Below are 10,702 nucleotides of genomic sequence, written 5' to 3' on the forward strand. Positions count from 1 at the left end.
ATTCTGTCAGTTCTGTGGATGTGGGGAAGAGCTTGCTCTGGAAATGAGGGGTGGAGCTTGTTTAGAAGCAGGTAGGAGTCACAAGAAAAACAGGTAATGGTCAGGAACTATGGCGAGGGGTAGGGCAATCTGTATCCTTAGATAATTAGCACAGGTGAGAAGAGTGAGCCAGGCTGAAGAATTTGACCAGGAGGTAGCAGGTGCCTCTGAATTTTTCTCAGTAGAAGAGGAGTGATACGGAAGCTGTTTGCGGTTGGTGTTTGCAATAATTGACACAAGTAGGGAAACTGAGTCTCTGGAGGACAGTGGGAAAGGGAGTGGTGATCTTCACTGTGTTGTGGTCAGGAGCACATGGGGTTCCAGAGAAGGGTAAGAAAGTAAGTATTTCTTTGGTATTTGCTGAAAGCCAAATACCAAAGCCAAGATTGAGATGTTTTGGAAGAGAGGAGACTGAAGGTAGGGTAGTTTCCCAAGTTCTAGAATAATTAACCCATTCCCACTGCAGGCCTATCTTGTTTTATTGCAACATCGCCTTATTATGCTTTGCAGATAGCGTGCGTGTGTGTGTGTGTGTTTTGTTGTTTTTACAAATTGAAGGTACAAGACTTCAGTGGAGGAAGTAACTGTAGTTGTGGAAATAGCAAGAGAACTAGATTTAGAAGTAGAGCCTGAAGATGGGACTGAATTGCTGCAATCTCATGATAAAACTTGAACAAATGAGTTGCTTCTTATGGATGAGCAAAGAAAGTGGTTTCTTGAGATGGAATCTATTCCTAGTGAAGATGCTGTGAAGACTAGAAATGACAAAGGATTTAGAATATTATAGGGGCCCTGGCTGGTTCAGTCAGAAGAGCACACGACTCTTGATCTCACAGTTGTGAGTTCCAACCCCACGTTGGGTGTAGGGATGACTTAAAATTAAAAAAAAAAAAAAAAGTATTACAGAAACTTAGTTGATAAAGCAGCGGCTGAGTTTGAGAAGTTTGACTCCAATTTTGAAAATTCTGTGTGTTAAAGCTGTCAAACAGTATCACACACTACAAAGAAATCGTTTGTGAAAGGAAGAGCCAATTGATGTACCCAACTTCACTGTCAATTTTAAGAAACTGCCACAGCCACCCCACCCTTTAGTAACCCACCAATCTGATCGCTCAGCAGTGAGCAACATCAAGGCCAGAACCTCCACCAGCAAAAAGATTATGACTTGCAGGGTGCCTGGCTGGCTCAGTCGGTAGAACATGGGACTCTTGATCTCAGAGTCCTGAGTTCAAGCCCCACATTGGGTGTAGAGCTTACTTTAAAAAAAAAAATTTTTTTTTTTAAAGATTTTATTTATTTATTTGAGACAGAGAGAATGAGAGAGACAGAGAGCACATGAGAGGGGGAGGGTCAGAGGGAGAAGCAGGCTCCCTGCCGAGCAGGGAGCCCGACGTGGGACTCGATCCCGGGACTCCAGGATCATGACCTGAGCCGAAGGCAGTCGCTTAACCAACTGAGCCACCCAGGCGCCCCTAAAAAAGTTTTTTTTAAATAACGACTTGCTAAAAGCTCAGATGATAGCATTTTTTAAGTAATATTTTATTTTACGATTTTATTTGAGAGAGCGAGCAAGAGAGAGCAGGGGGAGTGGCAGAGGGAGAGGGAGAAGCAGGCTCCCCGTAGAGCAGGGAGCCCGACGTGGGGCTCGGTCCCAGAACCCTGCGATCCCAACCTGAGCCGAAGGCCGACGCTTAACTGACTGAGCCACCCAGGCGCCCCTAAGCAGTATTTTTAAATTAAGGTATGCACATTATTGTGTTTTTATTTTCAGATAAAATGCTATTGCACACTTAATAGGCTATAGTATAGTGTAAACATAACTTTTATATACACTAGGAAACAAAAGTTTTATTTGACTCTCCTTATTGTGTTACTTGCTTTATTGTGGTAGTCTGGAACTGAACCAGCAATATCTCCAAGGTGTGCCTATACCTACCAAAGGAGAGAGTGGTCCCCTCCCTCCTGGACATAGGAAGTTAGCTAGACCAGACCCTTGCTGAATTGAGCCTCAGCTCAGGTCCACTTGTAATTGATGATCAGAGATACTAGGAGAGTCAGGGTGGCAAACATTTATTAGCTGCTCTGCTAGATGGAACACTAGATGCTTTGTATTCATTAAGTCATTTACTGTTCGCAGCAACCTCTTGATAAACAGGAATAGTTGCCTCATTTAAGATGAACTGAGGTTTAGTTTGAGACATTTGCCCGAGGCACACGGTGACGTGCAGGAGCTGGGATGAAAACAGCTCTGAGTCCAGAGCCACTCTGTGCAATCTAGAGGCCCACACCCCTTCACAACCCTGCTCCTCTGGATTTCTGTCAGGGGAGAACAGAGAAGTGGTACAGGATCCATTTCCCACAGAAAAACCATCTGCCCATGGACTGGATCGTCCCTTTTAAGAAGCAGTGAAATTCCAAGATTTAGTGATGAGGAGCGTCAGGTTCTGTGCTTGGGACCAGCTGGGGGACAAAGCATTCAGAAGGGTTCACCCTAGCTTAGGCCGGATTAGTATCTAAAACATCCAGATGGAAAGCCACTCTAACCTACCTATCCAAAGTTATAAATTGGTTTCTAGATGCCTTGCTTTAAAGGGAGCAGGGATCCCCTTAACAAGAAAAGACTAGAGTGGAAGAGGGACATCTGTCTTCAAATATGTGAAAGGCTTGCACACATGAAAGATGTGCAATGTTCCGTGACTTAATGGGGCAAACTGAATCCCATGGTGGAGGCCACAGGAGATGGAAGCCAGCTTGGTGCCCGGATAAATCTGCCCGATCACTGTCTCAGCAGATGGAAAGTTCGCTGGGGCTCATGTGTGCAAGGATCAGCACTGCTAATGTTTTGAGGACGCTTGCTCTGTGCCATATCTTGTGCTGAGTGGATTACAAAAAGTATCTCAAATAATGCTTTACCCTAGAAAGTAGTTCCTTTTAATGTTGCCATGTTTTAGGTGAAGAAACTGCAGTTTAGAGAGCTTGCTTGCCCAAGACTGATCCACAGGCTCTTGATGCCATGGCACCTCTCCAGCATAGGCTAAAGAACCACACAGGGGGTGGCAGGGCAGGGGGTGGGGGGGCAGTGATGGCTGAGGAAGGGATTCTAGGATCAGAAGGAAAACCTCCTCTCTTGAGGGAAAATGATTTTTTCCTAAAAAGCCAAGATTCTTGTCGCCTGCCCTAACGGGTCAGAACCAGGCAGGGTGACTAGAAGGAGGTGGACGAAACCAGATACCAACCCCAGATCCTGCCCCTGCCTTTCGGGGACCCCTTAGAGTCAGGGCGTTAAGAACCTCCATCTACCCTCACCCTTCACAGAGCAGAAAAAGGAAATGGCGGGCTCTGACAGTGCAGAGCTGTGGCCACAGGGTGGCAGCAGTGCTTCAGCCGCAGAGGCTGGCTCCAGAAGCCCCGGGGGAGGCAGATCCTGAGCAGGGCTCTCCCGTGAACACGGGGTTTGTCTACAAAGATTGGAAGCGATCCCCACTTTCTGTGAGCTCTGAAACCTTTTGGTCTCCTCCTACATCCCACTTTTCTATCCACAGGCAAATCTGAGGAGTGATTCCATTTTTTAACCCCCCCAAGACAGACATCGGCAAGGGTGTGAATGGTCTGGGTGACCCTGACTGCAGCCACAGTCACGAGAGGGACCAGGTTGGGTCATCCTGGCTCGCTCTAACCCTGTGGCTCTTCCTACCTTCCCTCTGTTCCAAGACATAGTGCCTAGACCTTCTTGACAGGACTTCCTCTATGCTTTTATTCTCCAAGTTAGGAAAGAGAGGAGGTGATCAATTGGAGCTCTCCAACCTGTTGAGGGATTGGGGGTTCTTGAAGGCCCCCAGGGCCTGGCTCTGACAAAGCGTCCGCAATTAATGATGCTTCTTGAGCTCTGGAGACAGGATTTATGCATCTAATAAAGTCTATAACTCCAGGCTTAGGGGCTGGGGGCTGGAGGCTGGAGGCTGGGAGCAGGAAGTCCCGGGAGTGCCATGGGAGGGGATCCCAGGCGGCTCCTGATGGAGCGGTGCCTTTCCATTGCCTGCTCCAGACTCCCCCTCAGGCTGCTGCGGGGGGGTGGGGGGACCGGGCCACAGCAGGGATAAGAGGCGCGTATGGCTGCGGGAAGGCGGATGGCAGCAGGGAGTCCGGGCGGGCCGCAGTGCTGCTGCTGGTGCTGCTGCGAACACACTGGGGCTGTGCCAGGGGACCAGGGCACGGAGGCGGAGACCAGGTCTTCATGGTAAGTTACCACCCCATCCCCGTGTCACCATTTCTCTTTGTTTTTATTTTTTAAAAGATTTTATTTAGAGAGAAAGAGAGTGAGAGGAGGGGCAGAGGGCAGGAAGAGAATCTCCAGCAGGCTCCACGCCGGGTGCAGAGCCTGACGTGGGGCTCGATCCCACAACCCTGAGATCATGACCTGAGCCGAAACCAAGAGTTGGCCGCTTACCCGACTGCGCCAACCAGGCGCTCCCCCCCACCCCCACGTCACCATTTTTTTTATCTCGGCTTGAGACTTGTGCTCTCAGTTCAAATACTCTGGCTGCCAGGATCTTCAGTGGGTCCGCACATCCGAGGAAGTGGCTCCTCAGCCTCCTACAACTGGCCTCTGGAAGTCAGTCCTTTGCCCTTGTGAACTAAATGAAGGCCTTTGCCCATCTTCCCTCCCCAATGCCCCTGAACCACAGGAGGAAGATAGTGGACCCCACCCACTGCAGGAGGCCCAGATCCCTGGGTCACTCTTGCGCTCCCTGCTCCAGGCCATGCAGAGACCCAGCCAGAGCCCAGTCTTTCTGTTTCAGCCCCAGAGGTGAGTCTAAGAGGGACATGGGCAAGGCAGGAGCCAAAGGGGAGGGTGGGGGCTCGAGAAGGGAGGTGCCGAAAGGAACTACAGTTGAAGATGAATCTCTCCCAAGGTTTGGCAACAACCTCCCGGGGCTCCTGGAGCAGCGAACAGCTGAGTCCCCGAGCTGGAGAGGGGCTCAGCTCCCCCTTCTGGAGCCTGCCTGCCCCTCAACGCTTTGGGAAGAAATGACACGTCATCCCTTGATATGTTTGCATGCAAGGCTCACAACTAAAAGTGCCATGCCTCCCCTGGCCACCCCCCGCCCCAATAAAGTTGTCTGGCTTCTGAATCCACGTGTCTGTCTGAGACTTGGGGAGAGAGCCCCAGGGCAAGAGCCACAACCCCTCTGTCTCCACCAAACCAAGCTCTGCAGAGACTCAGGTGATGGGGTTCCTGGAGCTCACTGCACCCAGCTTCCCGCCACCAGATAAGGTGGGGAACAAGGTGGGGAGGCACAACAGGGGAGGTGACCTGGTGCTAATCTCCCCTGCCATCAGCACTAGGCAAGGGAACAGAAAGAGCAGGGTTTCAGAATCCAAGAGGCAGCGCATTTATTCTGGGCTCTAAGGGAGAGCCCCCTGGTTTCATTCCCACTCATCACGACCAGTGACATGAGAACGGATCTTGGGCCAGCCAAAGCCCCGTGGTCCCTGGCTCCTGGGCCAGTGTCCTCCTCAGCCTGCAGGCAGGCAGTCTGTGTCAGAGGTAGAGATGGCACCTCCAGGGGTACCAGAGCTGAACAGACTCAAGGGCTGGGGGAAGAAGAGCAGGGAGCAAGGACGTGTGTCCGTGAGTCCAGCTGGGGCTTTACTTGCTGCCCGCCATGATCTTGAGGTACTGCAGGGCACGGCGAGCAGCCTCACCACGGGCTGCCTCCCTGGTCGTTGCAGAGCCATGACACACGGTCGCCGGCTGTGTGGACAGCTCCACCAGGCACTGGCAGAGCCCACTCAGGCTCAGTTCCTCTGGAGACCAAAAGAGAGGACGGAGGCAGGGTTGGGCGGGAATGCAGCACCGGAACGGGTGCATCCACATCATCATCGTGCCCTCCCCAACCCCCTTCAGGCCCGTCTGTACTTGCTCTGGCTCAGTCCCCACCATCCCCCGGCCTCCCAACTAGCCATACCAATATCCAGGTAGCTGACATGGAAGGCCTGTTCCTCAGAGAGCTCACTAAGGACACTGCAGCAGGCAGGGCCCAGAGCACCTAAGGCGCCCAAGGAGCAGCTGCGGAGGGACAGGATCTTCTCTCCCACTGAATTTCGCAGAGAATCCCAGGTGCAGCCTGGGCCCCGGTTCCGAAGTCCATCCAGGCGGGAGCCCACACCCTGACAAGATGGGGACAGTGAGAAAGATGCAGCCGTGAGCCGAGACCCAGGCCTATAACAGACATTCGAGGCCAAGGAGAGAAAAGCCCACAGAATGAATGCTTCGTCCAGCTCGCCTTCCCCTAGTTGGCCCCCTCTAACCACTAGAGTCTGGACCAGGTGTCCAGGCAGCCTTCCTCATTCCAGCAACAGCAGGCCCCACGGCCCCCGCCCGGGGCCAGCTCCCCACAGCACTCACCCGGCAGGCCAAAGCTGAGGCTGACAGGGGGCCCAAGGAACTCTGGGTCTGGTAGGAAAATGGGCAGGAGCTGGCCTGGGATCTGGAGAGGCTCACTCCCGAGTGACAGGCCCAAGTCCCCAGTGCCCTGCCTGGCATGGAGGATGGACCACAGGGCCTGGCCCACACAAGCCACTCACAATGGAGAAGTGGTCGTCATCGGGCTCTGCCTCATTCCCATCCCGGGCATCCAGAGGCACCGTGTGCACCCGAAGCAGCATTTTGGCAGCCGCGTTACGCTTTGCCAGCTTTTTGGAAGTGCCGCTGCCTGCGTGTGGGGAGAGGATTGCTGGATTATGATTCCCAACAGGCCCAGTGCTTTCCACCCAGCTCGAACTTGGATTGAGGGTCCCCCATGGGATGTCAATTGGAAAGAGGAACTCAGGACCTGCCATGCAGCTAAGAACCTGGTCAGCCAGTGAGGGTGGGGGGCGGCCAGCACAAGGAAGGAGCTAGGAGTAAGGAGCCGAGCCGGGGGTCTCAGCCAGGAGAGTGGGGCCATAGCAGAGAGAGGCTAGGAGCTGCCTGTGGCCAGGGCTGGAGTAGCTGTAAGAACTCCCCTCGGCCCAGTTACCAATCTCAATGAAACGCTCCACTCGGCAGGTCATGGTAAACTCTTTGCGGTGGGCTGGCCCAGACTCTTGGGTCACCGTGTACTCAGGCAACCGCCAGCCTTTCTGCACCACCAGCTCCTTGGGAGGGAGAAACACGGGTGCACAAGGCAGAGTGAGAAACGACTCCTCATATCCTCTCCCCGCTACCCTGGGAGTCTCAGATTCCAGGTTAGAGGAGGAATGAAGGGGGCTGGGAAAAGCCCTCAGAACAGGGTAAGAGCCCCACATAACCGTCCCTCACAGCCCCAGGTTCAAGGGAAGACAGGCATGCACAGGAAATGAGGATGGGGGCACACCTGCAGAGCGCCAACAGGATTGCACTCAGACTGCTGAGGGGAGACGGGGGGCTGCACCTCCATGGGGGGGCTCCTGAAGGAACAAGCATCCAGGGCCAAAGCTGATGGGACTGTCCCTTTTGTGGCTGCCCATGAATCCTAAGCCCTGCTCTGGTGTCCCCACTACCATCTCCCTAGTCCCTGCCAGGCAGGGAGCTGTCTATCCAAACATCCAGGCTGCTTCCTCCCTTTCCCCCCCCAAGTGAGGTCTCTTCCAGGGCCCAGGCCCATTGAGATTTTCTGGAAACACAGGATCATCACCTTGCCAGGACAGTGGGAGAGGGGCTGTATATCCAGTCCCTGGAAGCACCTGATGGGAGGCACACACAGGACCATCATGTGACCAACTCAGAAGAAAATGGGGCCTGCAAGACCCTTCAACATGGTCAAACATCATCCCTGTGGCTATTTAAAAATCATAAATTACCTCCTGTCCCAAGAGCTTACCAACTGGTGTAAATTCTTCACTTTCTGGTCCCCAACTATTCCATCCTCTGTTTACTCTCAGACTTCCTCCTGGCCTGACCAGCCTGGGTCCAAGGGCTGGGGGGCCAGGAGCCAGGACCCCCTCTTCCCCCCTTCAGGCAGGCAGGAAATACAAGATACCTGGTTGGAACAGCAGATGGACCCGGAGTGGCAGCCGCTGCAGCAGTAAAAACTGGAATGTCCTCAGGCAGCGAAGAGTCTAGGGGAGAAAAAGAACTTCCCGAGGGGAAGGGGGCCTTTGATTCACACCCATGTTGGGGGTGGGGGGCGTAGAGGGTGGGGACCCAGGTCCTCCTGACCTGCCCACTCTCTAAGAAAACTCCTTCCCACTGGAGCCAAAGGCTCAGGGAAGCTTAATCACCAGCTTTTCCTCCTCGGAGCCTTTGCTGCCAAACACTGGATCAAAAAGACTGAGAAAAGGGGAAGGAGGGTCTCTTCCTACCCAGAAACACGGAGGCAACAAATTCCAATGTGAGTGTGGAAGAGGGAAGGGCAACCTGCTAGAGAGAGGAGGCATGTTGGGGTGCAACCCCTCTAGCCTCAGCCTCCACCCCTTTCCCTCCCTAGCCTGGGCCCAAACCACAGCCACAACCCCTTGACAGTCCCCCCAAAGGATCCTTCACAGCAGCAGGGGCCTTGGCAGCATCCTGCTCTGTCCAGAGGAAACTCTCAGGAAGGGGCCAGGTCAAGGTGGCTAAGTGTCACCAGGCCAGGCCTACTGGGCAGAGGAGGTGGCGCAGGGGCCTGGGTTCCTGGCAGGGCCTCTAGGAAGCCTCGGCTGTTCCTCCCTCACCTGCTGTCCTCCAGGGCCGGCTCCAGCATGCTCCCCCCTTTGAGGTGTTTGAGGGCCACCTCAGCTGCCTTGTGCTTGGCTGCCTTCTTGCTGGGGCCCTGACCTGAGAGAGGGGCGTGGGCAATACTGGAGGTCACTGGGAGGACAGAAGAAAAACCAGCATCCCACAGCTTCTCTCCTCATAGCTGGAGGGAGTCAACCAAGCCCCTCTCACCAATTGCCCCTGCCCAAGACTGGAAGCGTTACACTAATTACTGGAAGGGGGGAGCTTTTATCTTCCCCAGAGCTCCCCAAATCAAGCCATGCCAGGCAGAACTGTCCCTGAGCTCAGATATCTTGGGTGGAGATTCTTTCTTTGCCTTACTTTCCTCTGGGAAGCACTTTCTTTTCTCTCAATAAATAGAGATGGCTGGGAAAGTTAGAAAGAGGGTAGGCTCTAGCGTCAAGGCCTGGCTCTGCCACTCCCCCCAGGCACGTGACCTTACACCACTCACTGAATCCCTCTGAGCCTCAGTTCCCTCATATTCACCATGAGGATACTACCATCTACGTCACTGGATTAGACTGTGGTTTAAGGTTAACTAGGAATTTGATCAAGCACCTGGAACAGAGCCCAGTGCAGCGGGCACTGACTCCCCCAAATACTTCACTGAGAATTCGGTTTATCTCTTCTTTCTCCTCCAGGATGATGACAATTGCCAGATCACTGTGGCAGTCCTGCTTGCTCCTCTAACTCTCCCAAGTCCTACCCACCTCCTCAAAGTCCCGTTTTCCCAAACCAGTTAGTGGCTTTTCCCCTGAAATCTCTCCTTCCCTCACCGGCCTTGGAGAAAAGGACTGGGAAGAGACTCCAAGAAACAAAGCCAACAGGGCCCTGTGAATGCACACCCCTGCCAGGCTGCCCAAGCCTTCCTCACCGGTGCAGCTGGTGTCGCCAACGGTGACCCGGAAGGTGAAATTAGGCTGGTGGGCTTGGCCCTCGGCTTTGAGAAGGTCGTACACGGGCGTCTTCCCTATTCTGGTCCCATACTCCTGCAGAAGGCTGATCGGGGTCTTGCCCGGGTTGGCCGCCAGCATTTGCTCTATACTGGGGGAGGCGGGGGGCACAGACCCTTATCACACCTCCAACTCTGCACCCACCTGGCCAAGCACTGTCATATCAGACCCAGGCACACTATGGGGGACATAGGGTCCAGGGGACCCCGGACAGTACAGCAGACATTGGCTGGATTCAATGTGGAGTAGAGATTCAGACTGGGAAAGCAGGGTCCACTGCCCCCAGAGCAAGCGGGGAATGCACTGTTCCTGTCTCAGTTAAGAAGGAGGATCCTGTACCCCAGTGCAGTTAGGAAGTGCACGTCCCCTGACACAGTGCAGGCCAGGGACCCGGTACCCACCAAATGCACTGAACGTCGAGAGCATAAAGCCCAGTGCCCCAAGTGCAGTCTGGGAACCGGGCCAACCCCAAACTATTTAGAGCAGGAGGCAGTAGCCACTGCCGGGATGCATGCCGGGAACCACGGCCCACTACCCCAGTGCTTGCCGGGAACAACCCTCAGGCCAGGTGCATGCTGGGGCCGCACCGCTACCTCCTCCGCACCGCGTCACGCTTTTCGCCCGGCAGGGATCGGTACGAAGCGGCTCACCTGGGCAGCCCGCAGCCCGTGGTAGTACCGGAGCCCTGCTCCTCTTCACTCATTCCCACCTCCGTCCCCGCGGGCGCCACCGTGACTACAGCCTCTACGCGCCCCAATACACCGCCGACGAGCTAGGGCCGGGGCCAAGCCCCGAGTCGCGGCCGGTCGGGCCCGCCGCGGGGCATGCTGGGACATGGAGTCCCCCGCCCACCCGACTCCATGAGTCTCCATCGGGAGGGGAGCTATCCGCCCCACAACCCTCCGCGTGGTTTGCTCTGGCATGCAGCACCGCCTTCAGGGAGGAGCAGAGCCCTCCTCCACTGTCGCTTCCCGAACTGAGGGCCGTTTTG

The 10,702-nt window shown here is 54.5% G+C and overlaps 2 protein-coding genes across 2 annotated transcripts; one reads left to right on the forward strand and one right to left on the reverse strand.

Moving 5' to 3' along the window:
- The first annotated feature begins 4,256 nt into the window (after positions 1–4,256).
- NPFF (neuropeptide FF-amide peptide precursor) lies at positions 4,257–5,157 on the forward strand. Its single transcript, XM_021686775.2, is given in 4 exon segments — positions 4,257–4,276; positions 4,725–4,846; positions 4,953–4,965; positions 4,967–5,157. Coding segments are annotated over 4 exon segments (243 nt in total). The 5' UTR covers positions 4,257–4,273; the 3' UTR covers positions 5,072–5,157.
- A 257-nt stretch (positions 5,158–5,414) lies between these two features.
- Positions 5,415–10,702, reverse strand: TARBP2 (TARBP2 subunit of RISC loading complex). The gene is made up of 9 exons (XM_021686774.1): positions 10,362–10,702; positions 9,633–9,802; positions 8,716–8,818; positions 8,043–8,138; positions 7,398–7,470; positions 7,062–7,179; positions 6,628–6,755; positions 6,009–6,210; positions 5,415–5,847 (listed from the first exon to the last, which is right to left on the reverse strand). Exons 1-9 carry the CDS (start codon positions 10,412–10,414, stop codon positions 5,690–5,692), a joined length of 1,101 nt encoding a protein of 366 aa, XP_021542449.1. The 5' UTR covers positions 10,415–10,702; the 3' UTR covers positions 5,415–5,689.

Source organism: Neomonachus schauinslandi, chromosome 5 (assembly GCF_002201575.2).
Source record: "Neomonachus schauinslandi chromosome 5, ASM220157v2, whole genome shotgun sequence".
Taxonomy (NCBI): domain Eukaryota; kingdom Metazoa; phylum Chordata; class Mammalia; order Carnivora; family Phocidae; genus Neomonachus; species Neomonachus schauinslandi.